General features: G+C 41.6%; 1 protein-coding gene across 3 annotated transcripts in view; it reads right to left on the reverse strand.

Annotated features, from left to right (window-relative positions):
- STOX2 (storkhead box 2) overlaps positions 1-24488 on the reverse strand; it is a 160185-nt gene that overhangs the window by 91026 nt on the left and 44671 nt on the right. The window contains exon 1 of one of the 3 annotated variants that reach the window (XM_016144005.2): positions 4826-6469. The exons of 1 other annotated variant lie outside the window; for it this stretch is intronic. In XM_016144005.2, the coding sequence (XP_015999491.2) occupies positions 4826-4991 (166 nt within the window). In that variant the 5' untranslated portion in view covers positions 4992-6469. Of the gene's footprint in view, positions 1-4825; positions 6470-24488 lie in introns of those variants that run through there. One more of the 3 variants, XM_016144008.2, reaches the window with a different exon arrangement.

Raw genomic sequence — 24488 nt, forward strand, 5'->3', positions numbered from 1 at the left:
AACTTCTGCTGTACACCTTACAGATTAGGCATCGCACAGTTTCTGTGACTAGTGTACAAAAGCCTGTCCTAAATTCAAGAGTCCACATATTATCCCACCAGCAAGGGTCTAACCAGTTGTGTTTTGCTCCTCAGTTAGATCTGCACGCAACATAAGCAATCTCGTAGCAAAGACTATACCACTGTCTGAACTGTCCTGATTCTCTGGAGTACAAGGAATTCAAGCCAGAATTGCTCTGGAGGTGTAAAAATGCTAAGGGTTTTAGACAATATACTCATATTCCTTTTTTCAAATAAAAACGTTCACAAGAGTGTAAAAGATATTGAAATACCAAGAGAGGCGACCTTTGGTAAGCACATTCGCGTTCTCCTGGGAAATAAAGAATAAAGTCATTCACCACCAAGTGTAATATTCCTCACCTCCACTTGCCTGCTGAAAGGAATCGACACAGGTAGTTTCAAATTAAAACACAGTTGGAGCAGCTACGCTGAAAACGGATCTCTGCAAAGAGGGAAAAGAAGGCAACAGGATGCCGTTTATTAAAACTTGCGTGTGATGATAACTAGCCAGGTATTCATCCGTCGTCTCCCCGCCCCCATCACTCTGGTCACTAGGACAAGCCCTAAGATGCAGACATTTAATGTAACATTTGGGGATGACAGGAAAGAGGATTCGCTTGCAAAATGAGCACATGACTCCAATAAGTAGAAAGGGCAAAGGTCCTTTCTAACGATTTCTGTGTAAGTGCTCGAATATCCTGCGCTCGCTCATTACAGAGCCACTGCGGACCCCAGTTCTGTAACGGAAGTGTGGACCAGGAGGGGACCCATTACAGATGGGACAGAGGTCATGTTACTCTCCAAGGACATAGCTGGTTCGTGGCAGGCCCAGATTAGAACCTCGAGTGTCCATTCTTTGCTCCCAGAAAACTCTTGACGTCTCTTAAAATAACAGAACATAACGAACTGGGACACATCCAACTGTGTCCCAGAATTAGTTTCTATAAAACAAAAACTAGTAAACTAATCAAGGTAGGTGTGCTGGCCAGTTCTCCCTACTGATTATATTAGTTAGATAGGCAGATAAAACCGATTTAAATTTTCTCAAGACGTCAAATTGGGGGCTTTTGTTTTATCTTTCTTTTTAAATCCTTTAAAGCCATATTATTAAAAATGTTTGGTTCACTGTTCATTCAAGTGACAAGTATCACACTAAAGGTACCATGACTTTGGGGATGTCTCATTCATAAGCAACACCTTTTATGAACATGCTCTGTAGAACCTTTATAGTGAAAAAATTACTTTCCAATCTTGATCAACAGAATGCCCAAATTTGGTGGCACTACATGTGGAACATAAAGGAGAATCCATCCTCGGGGCTGGGGAAGAGGCGAGTGAAGAAAATTAAAATTAGTAGTATCATTTGTGCAAAGAGGTCATAGTTCACACAGTTCTAACTGAAAAGGCTCTGATAGCTTCATCAACAAAAATTGGGGGCCTCAAAAGTCATTTCATGAAGGTACATGAATATGTTTTCATGTATAAAGCACTAAAGATTATACAGATATTTCCCTCTTTGTGGAGAGTTTTATCTCCAGTTATTTAATATTATAATTTCTAGCTTTAGAAAATAAGGATGATCCCACACCCATTTGGTCTAACCCTTCTCTTCTTTCCTCAGATAATGCACACACATTTTATTATTCATCTTGATCTGAACAAAAGGCAAAGTTCCCCTGCCCCCTGCTACTGCCCAGAAATTACCATTAGGAAATTAATATTCAAGATGAACAATGAACTCATCTCATGGCCTGTGAACTTGCTGGTTGCCAGGAAGCCTGTGAATTCTCAGGATTATTTTAGATTTGGGAGTATCAATCGGGGGCTTACACAGTCATAAAAGGCATGGTCTTCAAGATTTAAAGTTTCAGAATTCTCTTTTGCAGGATCTCTTTAAGTTTTAAATATGCCTATTCTAACCTTGATCTTAAGGGTAGCTTATCCTTAAGGTCTAGAAAAAAGCCCAGGCTAAATGTCAAGGCTATGGCTGCAAATCACATTTCAAACTGGTAATTACTTATTAGTGGAGCAAAGACTGTTTCAAAGTGTGCCGTCTCGTTAGAAAGCTAGTATGGAATGCCTGCAATTCTGCCTTAATAAACAGAGTAAAACTTGAAGTACCCACTGTGTGATAGGTACACCAAACCACAAGACAGCTATCAATAAAATTTTCAAGGATCTCTCTTTTCCTAAAGGCTTTAAAAGAAGTTTTTCCCCATTATTTTTATGAATAATTTTTTTTTGCGGGGGGGGGGGTAGTAATTTCTAAAAGTAGTCTCAGCTGAAGTTATTTTATTTAGAAAATCTCCAAAGAGGCTTATCTTATCCTTTGAACCCAACAACAAAAAGTTCTTTTTACTTAAAATAAAGTATATAATACCAGTAGTTATTATGCCAAATGACTAGACAAACAGAAAGAAGAAATATGAAAAGCTCCATGTGTTTCTAAGCTGCTTCATTTTCTATTTCATTTTATGTGACAAAGGCTCTGTTTGTATCCAGAGTCACTAACTTGATACACTGGATATCCTTTACATTTAGCAGGGAGAGAACTACATTAAATGATCTCAAAGTATTTCACTACACCTCCTATTCTAATCAACACTCATAATTGGAAAGGAGCCATGTCTGAAAAGGAAATTGATAACCTACCCCCACACCTCCCCAAAAAGATGCATATGAAAAAGATTCCACCTAACTCTCCCAGTGTTCATTCCAGGTGTTTGAACATTTACTATTTCCTTCCCTTGGTACCAACCTCTTTATTACATGTATTAGTGGACATTTAAAATAAAGAAATAACAGTCTTCCCTTCCTGGACAAAGTCATATTATATCTAATCCTGTAGCCCTATGAGAATCTTGCGAGGCACTTTGCTCTCGGGGGCACTCCACAAAATATTGAATGAAGAACATAGCTCTTCTTACCCCCCTCCCTTTTGGTGTTCTCAGTAGTAACCGAACATTAAACTTACATGAAAAATCAACAGCCTGAAACAGCTTATCCTTCAATATCACAAGACAAGCTTACCATTCATAGGTCAAGAAATGAAATAGAAAAGAGAATCAAATGAAATTAAAAGCTTCCTCAAGCTCTCAAAAATACCTCCCAGAACTGGCGATGACAGAGAAGTTCTTTAGCAGAGAATGAAAATGTGATCAAAATGAAGCCATGCCAAGACAGATAAAAACAGGCTCCATGGGAATGTGCCTGAAATCATCACAGTCTTGAAGGTCTGTTGAAGATTTTGTGGCCACCTGACCTCCTATAGCTTGGCACTTGTACTGAAGAGGGGCAAAAAAGAGGGGAACTATTCAGTGTGGAATTAAGACATTCTAACTCTAAGCATACGAAACCTGGGATTATCTGAACACTCTGTGCACACACAGGTTTATGTGTTTTGAGGTTAGATTTGGATTTAGGTGTCTTTCGAAATTTACTGTACAAGTCTGAAGAATATAGCAACCACAGCCGTGATTGACTTAAATTACTGAAATATAAACTGTAGTTGTCACTTCCTTTACAAATTTGGCTTTTCATGAAAGAGAAAATCAAAGGCGCCTTATTGCCAAAATAGTACAACACCCTTATGTCGCCAGATTTTGCAATAAAAAAAGATGGTTATTTTATTTAGGTTTTATATTCATGGAAATGTGGTCACAAGACATTTTTAAAGCATGAGACACTGGCTTCAGTTTTTAAAACTTGCTGTTTTAGGAGAAAGATAGTAGTGCTAGACTATAAGTACCAACCGCAAGCTTAAAGCAATCTTCCCAGTTAAGACAGGACTTAGAATGATTTGGTATAGTATGTGCTCTCTCACATATAATCTTGGTTCTTCCATTATACTGTGTTTAGAAGAAAATTCTTTCAGGATAAAAACAAGCAAAAATTGATGTCTAACGCATGATTACATACAAGTGGTCAACAATAAGGAAGGAGAAAACAAGGAAAGCGTGCCAGCCTTTTTCTCCTTCAGCATTTCCTCCAGTATTTTATTCCTGGGTTCCCAAGTTACACACCAAAGCCATCCCGTTGTATTTCCAAGGGGAGCTGGTTCCTTCGGAAATGCTTTGAATCGCACTGCATTTTGAGATGAGGCCTTCGTTTCCATCTACCGTTTTGTTTGTCCTTCCTGTCTGACATGCAAATACACGATACAGCCTCCATTCTTTCCATACAACCTAATTCGGAGCAACATATGTTAAATCCACACCGAATCATGGGAGCATTCAATCCGCATACACACCATTACCCCACAGAATGCATTCACTGAGCTCCAACAGAGTTCTCTGTGTACAAATCGGACAAGTCGGAGATGCATGCAGAGCTCTTCCCTGACTCAAACCATCTAGAACTGTTAATAGAACCTGTTCCCTTTTCAGAAAAGGGGGCTGTGTAAATGCCCACTGGGATAACTGGTCACAATGCAGGCGCCAGCAAGCCCGGTACTGCAGGCAACATCGGACGCAGGCTCTCCCTCAAGGAAGCTGCTTCGCGGAGCTTGCAGTCATTTATCTCCCTGCAGCCCAAATGCCTGGCACGTCCCCCTCCCTTATTTTACCTAACTAATAGCTCTCAAACCCCATATTGAGAGGGCCTGCTGTGGATCTTGCGGAGGTACAAAATGGTGGATGTGAGCTAATTTTTTCCTGCTTTTCCCATAACTTATCGCATCCATCAGCGCCCGGCCTCCCTTGCCAGCACCCCGGCAACGGCGCGGCGTGCACGCCCCGCGGCTCGGGGGCAGCAACGCGGTTACCAACCTGATGTCATATAGCCCCGTGAAGCCTGGGGCGCAAAGGCCGCGGGGAAGCGCTTGTGCAGGCGGTAGTCCTTCTCGCTGCGGGACCTCATGCGGTCCGAGGCCCGGTCCGAGAAATCCGAGCTAGGCCAGGCTCGCCGCAAGGTTGTGCTCCGGGTCTTCTTCATGGTGAGGAGGGCGACCTGCTGCCCCGATCCTGGGGCCTCAGCGCCGGGGCGCAGCGCGCGGCTTCATCCGTCTACGGCGGGCACGACCCGGGCTGACTCTGCGCACATTTTCCCAGCCCCTCCTCGTCGGCGTCTACACAGCCAGCGGCGGGTCCGGCCCTCCCCACGCCCCCACACACCCCCACGGCGAAGGCTCCGATTTTACACACGTCCCACAATGCATTACACTTCATTTGCAGTCCGCCCGGCTTATAGCTTCCAGATTCCTGGGGGGAAAGGCACGTTAGGAGGCTCCCCGGCCAGGAGGAGGTGGGGAGGGGCGGGCGGGGTGGGGGCGCCGAGACTTGCAGCGTGAAAGCAATGGGAGCGCAGACAATGGCCCAATTCAGCGCAGGAGTGTTTAGCCAACTGTGAGCCCCGGCACAAAAGACCCAAACAAATGAGGGAGCCGAGGCCTGCAGGGCTGACCCGGGATCGGGCGCCCGGGAACCCGCAGGGGCGGCGGCAGACCCTCCGCACCAGGCGGCTCAGCGCGAGGCGTAGCGATGACAGTGTCCAAGTCGTGTCCCCCTGGGCCTACCAGCCGCACGGCCCGCAGTCCCAGGCGCGGGCGGGCTCTGCCTCCCCTGCAGTCCTTGGGAGGCAGTCTTCATTACAGAGGTTCAAATGGGGGACGCGTGTGCACAGGGATCCGAGCAGGCTCTGCAGACAGCAGCTGCCCCGGGCTGGAGGAGTCCTCGCGGCTGCAGCGTTTCGTCACTCTTGCTCCTTCCGAGGCTCGGGGTGGTGTGCGTGCCTGCGCGTGTGTGTGTGTGCGCGCGTGTGTGTGTGTGCCCCGACACGCATGTGCCCCCTACACATGCATGTTCCTACTTACTGGCCAAGGCGGCGATGGGAGCCATGGCTGCCAAGGATGCGGCGCCTGACGATCAACACCCGCACGGTGGCACCGCAGCTCTGTCGCCAGCGAGCGGAATGGCTATTGAAGGGCAGGAAGCAGGGCAGCCTCTCAGTCTCATGCTAATCACCAAGCAGCCTTTAAGTTAGAGTGCCGATGCCATCAGGCTTCTCATTTTCCTGTGAAACGCTCTGCGGTGTCGCTGAGACCTTGGCCCGTGCCCCAGCCTGGAGTCAGCGCTTGGATATTTACATATTTTTGGGATGGTCCCTCCCCCTCACTGAAAAGGAGAGAAACCCCTCGGTGGAAACAGGGAGATCTTCGGTGCCTTGCTCTCCCACCTGCATCAACCCCGAAGTCGGCTAGAGTCGGCACCACCGGGAGATCCTCAGACAGCCGCAAACACCGGGCACCTGGTCTACGCAGCCTGGAAAACGCAGTGGAGGTGGCCTTGTCTCTTCCTCTCTCGTTGAACCCTGCGGTAGGAGTCACTACCAGCCGGCTAACCTGCATTCAGGTCCACAGCTCCTGGACACAGCACGGCTCTGCACAGCTCTTTCTGATCCAACAACCAATCGCTAAAGGACAACAATGCGCGCTACGCGGGAGGGGAGGAGGGGGCGCTGCGCCGCCCCCGCGGAGGCGCAGGCCCGGGACGCGGGCCTGGGACCCGGAGGTCACACGAGTTAAAGGCGCGCGGCCACATTGCTGCGAACCCCAGAGATGCTGAGCTGCTACTCGTTCTTCAAAAACGCTTATCTCCTCATTTAGGTTTCCAAAAATGCTTTGGTGTTATAAACAACAAAAATAAACCCGGTTTTTCTCTTTTCGACATTGTACTTTATTTTACATTTTTGTGCTTTTTTTTCATGTGTGATGATGCAACGTCAAAAAAAATTTTTTTTTATGCCGTTGTTTCATACTCTCAGGTGCCATGGTGCAGAGACGAGGAAACAAAATGTATGGGGCTATGATCTTATCAAGCTGATACTGCAAAACAAAACAAAACAAAACAAAAACAACCAAAAAACCAGCGGATTCTAAATGGTTAAGATTCAGTTCCAGCACAATTCGGTACTATCCCAAGGCCTGAATTCATTGGGGCGGGGGTTGGGGGGGTGGAGTAGGGAGGTTTTCCGGAAACCGTGCAGAGGGGGGCAGGTTTTAAGCCACAGCAGCATAGAATCCAGAACTTGAGGTTCCCATTCAATAGATCAAGGCTGCCCTCTGTAACCTGAGACTAGTGTAACTAATCTATCTCTTGGGATACTCGGGGGTATAAAAGCAAACAAATAAAAATCACTAAGTATTATATGAAACTTATATTTACACTAATCAAAATTTATTACTGACTATAAACCAATTAGCTAATAACACATCAGTGATTCTTTCTAAGTCCCTCCAAAAGGCACATTTTGTCAAAATGTCTTCCTCACTGTAAGATGACTACTAAGAACAGAAAGACCACAGCTTTAGTAGCTATAGAAGACTAAATGTATAAAGAAACAAAGGTAATAAAAAAAAAAATTGTGTTAATGAATATATAAGATATTGACATTTAGATATCTCAATTCAATTTGAAAAACAGTCAGTACCTCCCATGAGCCTAAAGTGGTTCTGTGAATGATTACAGTAGTTATGACTGAAGGCTAATGGTGATTGCTGTGGCAACTGTGATATTTATTCATTTAGCACATAATTATTGACTGTCTAGTATATGCCAGCACTGGGATGGGTGCTGGGCAAACAGAATACCACATGGCCCCAATGCAGCTTATGGTCTAAGTAGTAAGCAAATAAATGCACAAATTGTGCTATGTTCTACAAAGAAGAATAATATCTCTGGGAAAATGACAGTTAATCTGAGACCTACAGGACAAGGGAGTCATACAAGCAAAGACTAGGGAAAATTATATTTCAGAAAGTGGGCACAGTGCACTCAAAGGCCCTGAGGTAGGAAGGAATCTTGGCTTCTGTTGGAAGAAGTAAAAGAAGGTCAGTATGATGGATTTGGAGCATAAGAGAAAGGTGTGTGATGAGGTCATGGCAGAAGGTGAGAGCCAGCTCATGCGGGGATACACAGGCCATGTTAAGGGTTTTGTATTTTGTCCTAAGTGCAGTGTGAACCACTGAAGGGTTTTAAGAACAACAAAAAAAATCAATGTTTAGAATGTCTGTATAAAAAGGGCTTAAAGGAAGGAATCTGTTTGAAGGGAAAGGGGTAGTAAGCCAGTAATTTTCTGCAGAGTAAGTTTGAATTGCACTTGACTTAAAACAGAAAATACTTTGTTCATATGAAAGAATGTGGCAGGGAAGAGAGGGTGATAGATATTTTGGAAGGAGAGCTACACCTCCACTCAGCCCCTCTGAACAAAGGCTTTGCAGGGGATTGATATCATCCAGTGCCCACACTCTCAACAGATGCCCTTGGCACCAAGGCCAAAAAGCCAGACACAAAAGAATCAGGCAATAAATGGCTTGGGGTAGCCGAATTGGATCAGAGAGTAAAGTAGGAGAGGAAGGAGCAGTTAAGTCATGTATCCATCCAAATCAGATGATATCCAAAGAGGTTATGAAGGTAAGGCTTAAATCTAGCAAATAGCATTTTGTGAGACCAATCTTATATGAAGAAAGTGGATGTGAACTTCCTGTTATTATAGCCACTGTTAAAATCAGACTCCATGTGTCCATCTGTCCTATGGGAAAATTCACTGGAAACATGCAACCCCTAGGTCCCTACTCCTACTTTCAAATTTCCCAACCTACTAGAAACAATCATGTATCTGGGTTATAAACCGTCCATCAAGGAAACTCATTTGTACAATCCCAGTATTCAGTACTAGGGAAGTTTAGAATGAAATAGAAAAATGACAAAGCAAATCAATTTTATAATATTAGTATTTTTAAATCAGGCTTAAGAATAATTTGTACACTTGGTATTTACATATGAGATAGATTAGAGACACTAATTAGACACATTTGCTTTGCGATTCTAATTCAAATGTATAATTGGTTTTAGACTTGTGATTTTAAGTTGAAATGGAAAAGAATTTTGACTTTGAAATTCTCATTTAAAACTTTGGTTTATTACATTTACGAGAGTTGAATAAACTTGAGTTATAAGAATGTAAACAACATGAAGGGAAGGAATATCTTCTGGTTTTGGCATTGCCATTCATTGCTCTTTTTCATAGTTGTATCTCAAGTAGCTAGCAATGCTTGGCATATATTTGATGACTAATAAGGTCTGATTAAGTACTCTGGAAGACTGGGTTTGAAGCCTTCTCAGTCAGACATACTTAGTGCTTTTTACATTTTAAATCTAATACCAAATTTACAAATGCAATTTAAGTTTTTAAAGGGATATATCTAACTGTGTTTCAAAATGGATCTAACTATTGACACAAGGGACTTTAGTCTTCAACTTGAGTGGATCAAATGTTTTCCAAAGGCCCTCCTGAGAGCTACAGTTTTTATTTTAAAAATACCAAATTTACAAATAGAATGAATTGAATTCAAGACAAGGAAATTTTGATTTTTCAAATTTTATCTCTAGTAAAGGAAAATTTGATTGTTCAAATTGGTATTTTGAATTGGTATCTCTAACATTAATTCAAGACCTAAATATCTGTAAATGATCTCTGCTGTGCACAAAAAGCCCCCCTCGGACATTAAAAGGCCCACACTGACTATATAGACTGAAGGATGTAATGGATCAGAGAAACCAAATGACTGAAATGAGTAAAGAAAAGGTTGCTGTGAGTGAAAAATAATTGTAAACATCTAAATGTGAGAGGTACCAGGCCTGAGCCTTGACCTTGTTAGCCTAGAGAAGATGGATTTTAATCCAGGACCTCCTAAGCACATATTATCCTGGGATACAGGGACACCCATTGATATGATACTGGCAACTTCTATCAGTATGTTAAACTCATCAGATTCAGGGGCATTCCATTCAAACTACAACCGAAGTTGCCCATGGCCTGACTTTTCTACCAAAGTATAACTTTGGTATGGTAAAAGAACTAAATATGCAGAAGAGAAATAGGTGTCTATGTATTTATGTATATATGGAATATATACATCAGACTTTGTGATTAAAATAAAAATTTATTTGTTAAATAAAAATCATAATTCTGAGTATGATAGTAATTTATCTTTCTGTTTCTTCTTAAAACATGATTTGCAAAAGATATGAATAGTTAGATTTGACAAATATGTTGATTAGTCAAAAGAAATACACATAGACACACACACCTTGAAGTTGGGCGGCTATGTGGCCCTGGTTATAGAGCTAAACGGATTCTGGAAAAGAGCATGTCCCTGGAGGACTAGCACTTTCAGAGCCTTGTGAGGTAGAAAATTAGGGGAAGTTCTTTTGTGACACACGTCTACACTCATTTATTCATATGTATATACTCATGCACATCCACATGGCCTGGGATATTCTGGCCTCCAAAAGCTGCGAACTGAAGTAGCTGACCAAAGCTTTGTCCCCAGGGCACTTAGGAAAATACATTTGGCTTCCTTAACCCAGCCTCCCAACTGCTAGTTGCAGTTTTATCAGAAAGCTCCAACATTTACAGTCTTTCTTGGAAGATGTGCTCTCCTTGTGCAGACCACCGGTGTGTTTGCCTCAGCATTTAGATCTGCAGCTAGCAATAATGTGCTCTGGGGAACACTTGTTTTGAGATATGCTAACAAATGTGACTTGAAAAGAGGGTCCTATAGTGAAGTTTAGGAAATATGTTAAAGTTAAAAGGCACTACTGGACTTCTCAGAGCCTTTAATGTGCTAATCTACCCTGTAAATCTACCAAAAAATGCTAATGAAGCTCTAATCATAGGACCACTTGTTGCTGGGGCACATTTTGGGAAACAGATCTAGACAGGTGGCGACTGAAACAGCCTGAGTGACGATAAATCCATAGGGTATGACGAGTTTAAGAGAACTCCTAAGAATGATGAGAATGCACATATATTGTTCTTTTCATCTCTATAAAATCTGAGTCGAATTTTTCTCAGTCTCTCTACTAAGGTACACTGTTGCCTATAATCCACTCCAGATAGGGCTGTAATGAGTAATGGTCGTCTATGAATTCTACGCCCAAAGAAAGCAAAGTTGGGGGATGGAGAGACTCCCCAAGGAGAAATAACTCAAGAGGGGCCTGAGTTTCTTCCAAGACTGTTGAGCCATAGGTTGGCAGGACCGTGACATCCATCTCCAGGCCAGACTAATCACAGTCAGAGCAATAGAGGGCAGAGAGGTATGGTGATTGATGCCAAGGAGACCTCCACTCATATCTTTGTTGAAGGCCTGGGAAAAGTTAGTCTTTGAGTTCCATTTTTTTCAATTGTGATGGTAATAATAACTCTCTTAAAGAGTTGTAGTAGGGAATTGAGGTAAATATATAAATGTCCCAGTTCACTGCTGCCAAGTAGAAGACATCAATAAAAAATAGCCAATTTATTATTACCATTGATCACTAAGGTTAGGAAAACATTTCAAAACCTTGAATCCTTTCTAGATCCTTTTGTTAACCTATGAACCCTGCTTTGTATCAAATAACAAAACAAGCTGAATTCCAGTGGAGGCCGAGGATACTACCAGTTAGCAACACTGACACTGTTGGTGCTATTGAGTTGGATGACCAAAGTATACAGCATCCATAAACTGGGTTTCAAAAACAGAAAGAAGAAAAAAACACACAGCCCAGCTAGAGTGTACCCAGGAGCTTTGGCACTCAGTGGTGCCCAGCACACCTTGATTAAAGTGAAGAAATCACTGGGATCAAAAATAGAGTCCAGAAAAGGTGGAAACAATCTAAGTGTCCATCAACAAATGAATAAACAAAATCTAGTCTATACATACAGTGGGATATTAGTCAGTCTTGAAAAGAAAGGAAGTTCTGACACATGCTACAACGTGAATGAACCTTGAAGACATTCAGCTAGGTGATATAACCCAGACACACAAAAGGACAAAAACTGAATGATTCCACTAGATGAGGTACCTAGACTAGTCAAATCTGTAGAGACAGAAAGTATAATCATAGTTGTCAGGGCCTGGGGGGTAGGGGAGAGAAAAGGGAAGTTAGTATTTAACGAGAACTGAGTTTCAGTTTGGGAAGATGACAACCTTCTGGAGATGGATGATGGTGATGGCTACACAACAATGAGAACGCATTTAATGCCATTGAACTGTACGTTCAAATAATTAAAATAGTATCTGTTAAGTATATTTTATCAAAATTCAAAAAATAAAAAGAATAGAGTACAAGAAACAAAGCCATGGCCACAGCCATGTTTACAGTGCATAGAACACAAGCTCTTGGGAGCTGGTCTTTCTACTTGCACAAGCTAGGTACACATGTCCTCTCCTTTATCATCCCCAAAAACCAAGGCTATAACAGGTAGACCGTGAACATAAACCAAGCTCTATCTAAAGCAAACTGGCAGGGTCAGGTTCCACCCACGTACTGGAAAATGGGTCTTTCGAGGATGCATTTGAATTTGTAAAGATCTAAAGAAAATAATTTCAATATTTTAAAAAAATTACAGACATTGAAGTTTTTGCTTTTTAAAATTTACCTTAATGAATACTCCATTTTAACACTTTGCTTCTACCAGCTGGAGAAAGTAGCCTGAGCAAAGACACAGTGGGCAGAAATCAATGGAGGAGCCCTAAATAGTCTTGTTTGGCTGAAGGTTCAGGAAATGGTATGGGAATAGGGAGCAATTAGGCTAGAAAGGTATATTAGATAGTTGGTGGAGTAGTTGGGATTTGAAGCCAATTAATCTGTGTATAATTCAAAAGAAGAAGGGGTGCTGGGATTACTGAGCAAAGGAGAGACCTAGTATGTACTTGAAAATTTAATCCAGTGGGAAGTGGCTGCAAATACGTATGAGGAAGCTTTCTTTGGTGATAAAAATGTTATTAAAACTGCATTGTGAAGATAGCTGCACAATTGTTTAATTTATTAAAACACATGGAGCATTTAAAATGGATATGTTTTATAGTATACAAATTATACCTCAATAACACTGTTTAAAAAAAAAAAAATGAATGAACCCAGCCACAGAGTGGCAGATGATCTGGGAAAAAAAGAGACCCGAGCTAGGAGGCTAGTCAGGACACTATTGCAATAGTGCAATTGAGATGATGCAAATCGGAATTTGAATTCTAGCAAAGAGAATGGAGAAGTGGACAGGAAACACTGCCGGGCTGGAACCTGTAGACCTACAGTTTCTCCTAGAGGATGGGCAAGAAGGGCAGACAAAGGAGAAAGGGTAATAGATGTCCCCACTGATGGTGGGCTGGGGACTCCACACACAGACACCAGGGAGTTGTTTTAATTCTGGATCCTGCCCTTTTCTGAATTTTTAAATACTTATTACTTATGCTTCTTACTGTGGCTCTTATTCTCATACTGTCCGATATAAAATAATTCCCACATTTTTCTACTTGCTGATACAACTGACAGACTGACTATCCATTGCCAAGTTCATTGAAGACCTCAGCCCTTACCTGGTTTCTTGCTTGCCACTGTTGCCTACTCTCTCCTCTGAAAATGTTTCCCTCTTTTGGCTGTTATATGGTCCCTCCCCACCAGCTCTCCTCCTGCCTCTCAGACCTGCTCTGCCCATTAAATATGGGGACGAACCAGGCTCCACCCCCCTTTGCCCTTTCTTCACGTCCACAGTCTCAATGGCTTAGCTCGGCCACATCCACTCTTTGTTTCAACCCCTCTAAGTTAAAGGTTTCCAAAAACTCTCACCATTGGACCTCTCTCCTGATCTCTAAATCCTTATTTCCTAATGCCAACTGCATCTTACTCCAGATACTCCACCAACAAACACTCAAGTTGCCCATTACACAAAATTAATCATCATTATTCCCACTCTCCCAACCTTGGGCTTGCTGAAGTACGTTTCCAGTGAAGGCACTCCCACCCATCCAGTCTCTCAAAGCAAAAACCTAGGAATCGTCCTCATCTGCTTCTTCTTTCTCGCTGCTCAACTGCCATCTACCCCACGCCCATCATCACACTCAATTAGTCACCATATTCTTGTGTTTCTACTGCCTTCCTATATATCCTGAAGGCCTGAGTCAAGGCATTGAGGAAGGAGAGGGTAGCCATAAACAGAAAACCTAATGTCACTTGCCAAAGGCACATAAAGAGTAACCTAAAAAATTAAAAAAAAAAAAACTGTTATAAACATTAGGTATTAAAAATTAAAACAAAATGCATGTACTCCTAGGTCTGATTAATTTGTTTAAATGCATATTTCAAAATAGGTTTTCAATTAAAAAACAGAAATTAATAATTAGTAATCTGGTTCGATATTAGGTAGTTCAAGGAAAAATCATGATGTATAATAAAATTATATGTTTCAGCCTTTATAGTGAGTACCATGGAGAAGTTCGATTCATAAGTGAATGCAGTTAAAAATAATAAAAATATCTAACCACCTTCTCTCACAAGATTTTGACACTGGCAATGAAGTAGCTGACTTCTGTTCGACAAACTTCGTTTCCTAAGGTAAACCTCAGAATCTGCTTTTATTCTGGATACACCACATATTTAGTACTATGCACTGCCTTTTTCTTTGGGAAAATACCCACGAGGCTCTTTCATCAAGCTTCCAAGTCTCTCTTCAAAATGGTTAAAATCATTTCAGTAAAATCAGAAGAGTTTTAATGAGGTTGTTCAATCAACTGACAGAAGCCAGTTCACCACAACCTCGATGTGCAGCACTTCAGGCCAGTTTCGCAATCTCCTCTTTTAATCTGCACTGAAAAACTGGCTTCGGAAATTAGCACCTGTTGCAGCCATATTTGTTCATGTGAAGAACTTAAAGTTATACTCAGAAGGCTTTAAGTAACTGAATAGCATGAAAACATGGTCACTTACAAAGCCAGGAGCAACCAGGCACAACCTCACGGAGAATATGCTTCATCTAAAAGGATCCAATATTTTTCTGAAACCCAAAAAGATGAATAATGGACTTCCTCAGATGAAATCCAATAAGGTTCAGATTAAATAATAGTTGACTGAATCACCAAACCACTTCCCAAGTTGAGGGGAGAAAAGCAGAAATTTAGATTTTTATGATTTACAAGAATGACCACGTTAATTCATTAAGTAATTTTTTCCATTTTTCGTGTATATCTCAGGTTGACCCTGTGTACACAATAGTAACTTTTGCTTCTACTGCCAAGCTTCACTAGGTAGAGGAATTCTCTACTGGACCACCCCAGGTCTCAGCCACAACTTAAGACAATTCTCCATGAATGAATGTCTTTGTTCAGCTAATAACTGACTAACCACAAAAGACCAGCTAAAAACCCCAGTATTGGTGGGTTTCTCAGTTTTCAGTGACTCAGAAAAGTTACATTCAGAAAAGATTAGCAAAATTGTAAATTTCATCATTTTAGAAAGAAAAATGCATACTTTATCTTTATATTGAACAACAACTTGAAATATTTGCCACAAGATAACCAGTGGACTTTTCATGTGGTAGAAAATATTTTCATGGTTACTCCTCATCTCATGTCAAAATCGTGCAGATTACGTGAGCTGAAAATCCACTTACTAAGCACAGATAAACTAAAAGGAGTCATATTCTAAGTCAAACACAGCACAGGGGCACACAGAAATGGCTTCCACCTGGTGTACTCACACACACCCCCAAGTGACACATGGCCCTGACACACTCATGTAATGCATTCATTTGGGAGCTTTTTCCCGATGGCCCAACGAATCACCTTGGGCACTCACTGCCATGTACGCAACTTACCGTACTCTGTCCATTTCTCAGCAATGTCATTTCCCATCTCCAGGCCTTCTTAGAAGCTGTCCTGCTTGCCTAATATGCCTATCATCTCCTGTCCTTCTGAAAAACTCTCTTTCATCCTTCAAGATGCAAGTAGCAGCCAGCACTCTAACAAACATCCCACATTCTCCCTCTCTTTGCCCTTCCATACTCCTGCAGCACTAGAAGTCCTTGTTCCATCTACATAATAGGCGTCCTTTCCACATGGTAATATCATGCAATGCCATACAGAGACATCCAGCTGCTTCCCTGGCTTGTGTGCTCCTTCAGATCAAAGGCCGTGTTGTTCTCTGAACAAATGTTCATTGAGCACTTGCTATGTGCTAATAATGGCCATAAGTTCTGGAGTCTAAAAATTTAAAAACAAAACAAAATAACAGCAATAAGAACAAAATCTTTCGTCATTAAGGAGTCTACATGCCAGTGGGAGCATATAACAATAAACAAATAAATCAGTAAGTTATATAGAAGATAAAATAGCGATAAGTGTAATGAAAGAAAGACTGAGTCTGAAGGTTTGTGATTTAAAATGGGTGGCCAGGGAAGACTTTGCTTTATTAATCATTTGATGCCCCGTGCCTTTCCAAGAGTAGGCCTTCGATATATGTGTGCACAATGTGCTAATTTTAGGCCCTCTTCAGTACTGTGTTCCTAGCAGAAGCACAACAAATTACCATAGATTTATAAAGTGATTTGGGAGAGTAAAAGAACTAACATTATATCTACTTCATTTTCTCTCAGATCCACTTGCAGCTAAGAAATAATAAATAATGCCTTATGTTTGCCTAGGACTTTACAGTTTATTGAGTTTCATAAGATCTGAGGTCAGCAAGGCAGGAGTTACCATAATTAAAAAAGAAAAAGATAAAGGCTCAAAGGCTATATGTAAGTGATTTGCCCAAAGTCACACAGAGTTGGAAGAACCAGAACTCCATTCTTGAGATTCCTGGTCCAAGATGTTTCTCTGTCCCACCCGCCGCCTTTCTAATGACTGATAGCAGCAGATTTAGGGTTATTTGTTAATTGCTTTTGTGTAGAATGAATGAAGTTTATATAAACCTTTATATTGCTAGAATGGTCCCCAAATTTCTAAGTTATCTTTTTAATATTTTATGAATATATGTGCATGTAAATTAGAAGACGAATTTCTTCAGATGATTCAAACTACTCCTTCGGTGGGTTTATACAGATGGTGCCCAAGATTTAGAGTTAAATCCACATGCTTCCTTCAGACTAATCAATCTTGAAAGTTTTCTTTTCTTAATTCTGTTTGCAGGTCACCACAGACCCACTTCCCAAGCCAGTGAAAGCCATACTTTAACACAGATGGCTTTTTCAAGGATGGGTCTTTTTTCCAACATGTGGTTTCCTGTAATTTAAGAAAATGCTATACATGAACAACTGAAATCATATATCAAAAAAAGAAGTGAAGCTCCAATAGTTTCTTATTCTATCAAATTAAAATAATTGTAAAAAAGAGAGAGAAACAGCCCCAAATATTTAAATTCCAGACTCTATTTAAGAATAACTAGTTTAAGCCCCAATGAATTATAAGACTTTTATGTGACATAATTTAAAAATTACTAACAACATTTTTAACTTTCAGATTGAATGCGAAATACACAGATGTGATTACTTAATAATTTCTACTAAGTCCATTTGAAAGGGTTTTTAAAACTTTCTTTCAATATTTAGGAGTTTAAGTAATTAGGCTTAAGAATAATAATCTTTAATCTTCCTATTATTATTCATTTGATATATTAAAGGTGCTGTGGAACTTCTATTTCAAACACAGAGGGATTAGCTATACCCTAACAATAATTTGCAGTAGCTTTTATTAGGGTTACCATATTATTCATCATGCAACTAGGATGCTTTTTAAAGTTAAAAAGGATGCTATTGATTACACTAGGGGAAAACACTTAAAGCAGTTTCCTCCTGAGCAAATGGGGACATATGGTCACCCTACTTTTAGTGGTAGGAGGCTCATCAAAAATATGTTTTACTTCACAATAGGAACAAAGAAATCTAAGTGGAGAGACAAGAAAAATTTCCAGTAAGATCAGACATTTTTAAATGTAAGACGGTCATATTTTGGGGTATCTCAATCTGCTCTTCTCTCTCCTCTGACTAGAGATGTGAAGATTCAAAGATCTGCGGCAAAAGTTTGAATTTGGAGAAGATCTATATTAAATTGGTTCTGCTCTGACCCCATTTACCAAAAAATAAATAAATAAAATTGGCTCAGGTAATCGCATATGACGGCAAAGGCCCATTGTAACAAGAATGTGAAATCCAGCATAACTTGTATTACCCAGATTGTTCTTCCCTATCACTTCCCCAGCTCCCACAGGGAATGAGGGATTACATTCTTAAGAAGTCAGTGGTGGTTCCCTCTAGTCCACTGAGGACACTGGCAGCAGAGGAGAGGGACAAGCGCCAAGTCCTAACACATGGAAAGCACTTCCGAGCACAAACTAGATGAGATCTAACAGTCCACCACGAGTCTCGGCCTACAGTTGGGTTTCCTGTGAACACACCACTGTGCCAGTCAGGAAGCTGTTACCTCTCTATCTTTGTGGCTTCTCAGGAGAAAGGAGGGAAAATATCCTAGAAATGGGAAAAGGCCAGACCCAAATCAGAAGCTATGAGAAAGAGACAGAAGACAATAAAGGAAGGAGAAAGTTGAACCCAGATATAAGGTAGGGGACACAGTTCGTGACACAGTTTTCTTCCAAAATTTCAGGGACTGATTTCCAGAGGATGTCTGACCTGGCTTCCCGGCTCCAGACACTGTGTGTTTAAGCTTCCCAAGTCCTTGGAGGCAAGTCTTCTGCAGACATTTCCAGCGTCACTATACATTTTTAACCCTAAATTACTTAAGCTTTTGGCATAAGGAAATTTATCCATGTTCAGTACTGACAAAGAAATGTATTCAATGTTACTGACTAGGTAGCATTGCAAGAATATTTTATATTTAGATCCTGTAAAAATTGAAAAATAACTGGCTTGGATGAGAAGTTAAATATGTCCTAAGTATACATCAATGATGAAAATATCCAGTTTGCTTTTACATGTCATTACAGTCTATTATAATCACCACCACAACCTCAGCAGCTAAAATATAAAAGTCTAGGAGAAAGTGACTTTTTGCACTCAGAGTTCATGAATGATCAGAGTTCAAGAACTGAAGCATTGTGCTGTACCCATAAATCAAGGCACAGGGTTCCACACTGTTCTCATTTGGACGGGAGAACAGAGGGAGAGGCTTTGGGCCATCTCAAAGGACAAAGTTCTCTTGACTCCCCCTCCATAATTTTGCTAAGGCAAGGATTTCCCTGCAAGGATTTTGCTAAGGCAATATGGTTTAGGAGTATAAAGTGAAGGCTCTAGAATATGTTTGTGAGTGTTAGAATCCCAGCATCTCTACCTCCCAGCTGAGCAAACGTGAACGTCCTAGAAATGCTCTTTTCATCCGTTCTAACTCTAAGGGAAATAAAAGCACCAACCTAATGGGCTTGTCCTGAGGATTAAATGAGATACATGTAAAGAGTTTAGCATAGGGTCTGGCAATTAGTGGCTCAGTAAATGTTAATTTAATTTTTTTTTTTTTAATGAGCATCCTATACCTACCTGATCCAGGGCTGAACACACGGACAACTACTGACTGCCAAGATAATTTCTTTATTGTGCCACATTAAATACTTCAAGCACTCTCTTAATTTTATCTCTTCCTCCCAGTCTTTCATTGATCATCCTGATATTTTAACAGAAATTTGTACATTGTTCAAGATGCTCTAAAATTATTCCCTATCTCCATATTCTCCCAAACAGCACAAAGACTTAGAATGACTCAACTCTGTACAAACACATATTGGCTCCCAGGTAATTCTTGTCCAGTCTTTTATTTCCTTTCCTCTCTTCCCTCTTCACCTTTTCCTCATCCTCCTACTTCTTTTCCATTTCCCTCCCTTCCTTCCTTCCTTCCTTCCTTCCTTCCTTCCTTCCTTCCTTCCTTCCTTCCTTCCTTCCATTCATTACTGTTTTAAATAGTCAAACTTTGTTGAGACTCATTCTGTTTACCAGTTTCCTCACTCGTCCCTTAGGTCTGAGTTTCAAGCTTAATGGCACTGAAAGGTGAATGGAGCTGGATTTGTGTTTTATGAGACTGAAGAACCAAGAAATACTATGAAATATTTCACCTGGAAATTTAGAGATTTTTTGTTTTTTAATCTGGGGCTTTTCAGGATATATAGTCTGCTATATTATAGGAAATGGAAGCAAGCTGCTCAATTTTTTCTTTTTGTCTCTAAACAGGAAGAATCTCTTAAGAAATAATTATTATAAAATCCGATTTTTTTCATCAGAAAAAGAAAAATAGGCACCATTGAAAGAGACACATATGCATTCATGGAACAAAAGCATGGTTATGGCCCAAGCTCAATCTCTCGCCCCTTCTTTTCTCCCTCTCCCATCCCACCTTCCCTTCCTTGTCAATGCCTAAGGCAACATGGCCACGGAGACCTAAGAGAGGGCAGCCTCCGGCAGCAGAGGAGGCCAAGCGTTAGGTCGATGGGGCGGCAGTGACGGAAGGCACGCCAGGCCGGTAATCAGGGCTCTTACACTTCTGCTACTACTTTCCTTTGCCATCTTCAGCAAGTGTCACTGAACTTCTCCGAACCTGCGTTTCTTCACCACTAGCCTCAGTGAGGTCCTGGGGAAGATGAGGGCTCTGGCGTGGGACACTAAGCGTGGGGCAGAGCGACACAGTGGAATTGTGGAAACCTGAGTTCCATGCCAGACTTTAAGGATTCCTAATTGTCCATCGCAAAACCTCTATGAGTCTCGATATCTTCCGTTAGCAAAGGTGGGGAGTGCACTCGACAGCTGCTAAGTCCCTTAAGTGCTATGACATGTTCTTAGGAGATAATAAATATAAACATACTTTGAAGTCTATGCAAAGCACTATACCTCACTGTTATAGAGAAGAGTTGAAGTAATAAAGAGTAAGACGTTTTCCGTTTCTTTGTGATTTTGAAATAATAATACAACAAGTCATGGTAAAATTTTACTTTGGAACAACAGGAATAGTAAAAAAAAAAAAAAAAAATCCTTAGGAACTCCAAATTGCTAAATTTGACACTATTGCTTATGCCAGTTCCACACTAAACAAAAAACTTAAAATCAGATCCCAGTTTAAGTCCTGGCTCTGCCTCTGACTACCTCTGTGTTCCCGGACAAATGATTTAACCTCTTTAACCTCTATAAACCTCAGTCTTCTCAACTGAAAAATGAGAACACTAATACGTTATTGGTAAGTTTAAATAAGAAACTACATGTAAGATCTTAGCTTAGTCTTACACCCAGGAAGTCCCTGCCATCAAAGATGAGCAAATGGGGTAAAACTTAGCAAAGTCAAGGATTTTAACTAAGTATTTATTTGATTAATACTTAAAGTCTTATTCTGAGAGAAAAGTTTATTTTCCAAAGGGTTCAGGTCCATGGAACTTTGCTAACTTTATGTTTTCATTTCTACTATTTTGTTTTGTTCATTTAAGGTAAGAATTTGTCTTAGTTTGCTAACGGTGCCATAACAAAATACCACAAACTGAGTAGCTTAAACAACAGAAACCGTCTCAGGGTTCTGGATGGTAGAAGTCCAAGATCAAGGTATTGACAGGGTTGGCTCCTTCTGAGGGCTGAGAGGTAGAATCTGTTTCCACCTCTCTCCTGGTTTCTGGTGGTTTACGGGCAATGCCTGGCATTCGTTGGCTTCTGCTGTATCACCCCTATCTTCACATGGCATTCTCCCTGTGTGGGACTCTGTGTCCAGATTTCCCCTTTATATAAGGACACCAGTCATGTTAGATTAGGGGCCACATTATTTGGGTATGACCTCAACTAATTACATCTGCAACAACTCCTTACCTAAGTAATGTCACATTCTGAGGTATCGGGGCTAAGGACTTCAACATAAGAATCTAGGGGACATGATTTTCCCCGTAACAGAGGTGTCGGCAACAATCCTTTGACTCCTTCAGACTCCTAAACCAAAGCTGGATTCAGTAAGAAAAAAAATAAACTCTGAGAGATGGCCCAACAATACCTCAAGAATTCCTCTGGCAGCTTATTAAATCACAACCTCCCTTTTGAGTAAACCTGTGCATATCACTTACACAGAGAAGAAGCCAACTTGTCTTCCATGCTGTAAAAAAAGGGAGCGCTTGCCTCTCCCCCTGACACAGAGCCAGATTAGCCGAAGGAACAGCGGTAACTTTGCTCTGCCTCTGGCCACTGGCATAATTGCGGGGTTTGAGCACTGTCCAAAAGAAGGAAGTGGGGAAAGGGGTGGGAGAAATGCAGCACTAGAGATGTTCGGCTCTCATTAACAGGAGCAAGAACTGTCTCATTCCTCTGCAGACTGTGTGAACCTCTAGCTTCTTCCTTGCCAAGTCCCAGGGGCCCAGAATAAGCAAGTCAAAACCAGAAGCAACCACAAGATTAGCAAAGAGCAGACAAGAGAACACGTCCCGATCTCAGTTAGCTGTGCTGTCTCAAGACCCGCAGTCGGGCCTCACTCACAAGGCAGCACAGGCTCCTCCAAGGCCAGAGAAAGTGAACAGCGTGGGGCCTCAGGAACACCTGGGATGCACCTTGCACGTCAGAAAGGCAGTGCCTCCGAGACCTGGAGCCATCCAGCTCAGGGGAAATGCACTGGGCCACTGAGCATCCCTCTGTCTCAATTTCCTCAACCATAAAATGGGGGTAATAATAGAACTCTTATTAGGGCTGCTGTAAGGCTCAAATAAATTAAAACACATGAACTGCTTAGAACAATGCCTGGTGCAGAGTAAACACAGTAAATGTTAGCTACTACTATTACTTTTGGTGGGGCTATAAGCTTGGGGTGGGGGGGTCTTGCTTGGAGACTTGCCCTTTGAAAAATGAAGTTTTGGGAATAAAAGAGAAATGGAAGTATCAAATACCATGTTTTTCTCCCTTGGGGTAGGAGGATACAGGTGGATCTAAGGTATTTGCCTCCCATTCTAAGGAATTAAAAGGAACCTGAGCTTTAGAGCCTGGATCTAACATTTATTAGATGTATAACCTTGAGCAAAATCCAAAATCTCTGCTGAGCCATTATATCTTCCATGGTAAAATGGGAAAAATAGCTTTCTCCTCATGTCGTGTGAAGAATAAATATGAAAACATAAGGAAAGTGCTCAGCAGGGTGGCCGCTAACTACTACTTAAGTGTTCAACCATTAGTATAAATGTGTCTGATTAAAAAAGGAGGAAAAGCAAGTAGATTTGGGGCCTCTAGCAACTTATACAGTGCTTTCATGACAACTAGGGAAAGTTGCCTTTCTAAGGACACATTACTTCATCTCTCCAAAAGCTGTCGTACAGGTGTATAAACCCCTGGCGTGAAGGATGTCCTCTGGCTATGGCATCCCTGTATAGGGCAGGACTGTATATGGAGTGGTCCTGAGGTGACGAGACATAGAAAAGGGTCTCAACACAGATAGCAATGTGTCCATCAAGTACCTAGCATCACTTTTGCGCATAGAAGGTACTTAATGAATATTTATAGAAGGAGGAGAAGCAGAGGAGAAAGGAGGTTCACAGTGGTGTGGGGTTGTCATTAGTGATTGTTCTGTGTTCAACTGATGAGATGTCGGTAGATGGGGAAGTGCTGTTTGGAGGATAAAAGGGTATTTGAGAGAAAGATGGTTGTAAGAAAAAGACTGAGTTGTTGCTTCCCCTTTACTATGTATCTTGCCCTCCTAATACTTGATTACTTCCGGTCTGGTTCTCCCTTCATTCTACACCTGGGAAGTACTGCGACAGAGTGCCAAGAGCTGCCGACACAAAATAACTGCCCAAGCATTAGCTCTTGTCCCGTTTCTCTTGTGTCCCCAAATATCCTCAGTGGACTCACAGACAGCAGGCAGGATTTATTCTCAAAGTCTGTGTTACTGAAAACTCCAGGCAGTGTCCCAGTTAGAAGTATTCTATCTACGAATCATCTCTTAGGCTCGAGGCCCATCTCCAAGGATGCCTTCTCTTATTCCAACTTTTCTGCTTTGCAACAATCAATTCTAATGATCCTTTTCTTGTATCTGTCTGGCAGCTATCTGAAACCCCGTCACGGTCTTCTGGCCTTCACACTCTGCATGACTCCCTGATTCTGCCCCCTGTTCCTTATTGCCTTCCAGAATCATCTATGTCCACCCTGTCACTTGGGCCCCAATCTCTGGGGCCAGGGAAGCGCACATGGGAACTCATAAAGCACTTTTCCAGGCAAACATTGTTAGAAAGAGGCAACGGTTCCCCCTTTGTAGGGGGCTCTCTATTGGTTTGGCTATTAGCCAATGATAATAAATGACCTTCAAAGAAATGAGCAATTTTAAAGGAGGTCTTCCTACGAATCCCACAGTCAGAGTTACCCACCAGCAGGTTTGGAGAGCAGGACTCTGGATAAATAGACTATCAGTGAGGGAGATACAGAAACTTTACTCATCCATCAGGCCGGATGTCCACATTGTTTAGCTTCCAGAAGCTGAGGCGTTTCCTCTTCCTTCCTCAGCCAGCCCCAGTGCAGCTCTACAGATGGAGAAGCCTCATTTGTCTCCTCACACAAAAACGAGAATCACCATAACTCAAACACGCCGAGGAGGCTGCAGACAGGAGGTGATGATCACAGAGAGCCAGCCTCTGGAGATCCAAGTGCTGAACCCGAGTCACAAAACAGCTGTTCCAG

The sequence above is a fragment of the Rousettus aegyptiacus genome, unplaced genomic scaffold (assembly GCF_014176215.1).
Source record: "Rousettus aegyptiacus isolate mRouAeg1 unplaced genomic scaffold, mRouAeg1.p scaffold_m13_p_11, whole genome shotgun sequence".
Taxonomy (NCBI): Eukaryota; Metazoa; Chordata; class Mammalia; order Chiroptera; family Pteropodidae; genus Rousettus; species Rousettus aegyptiacus.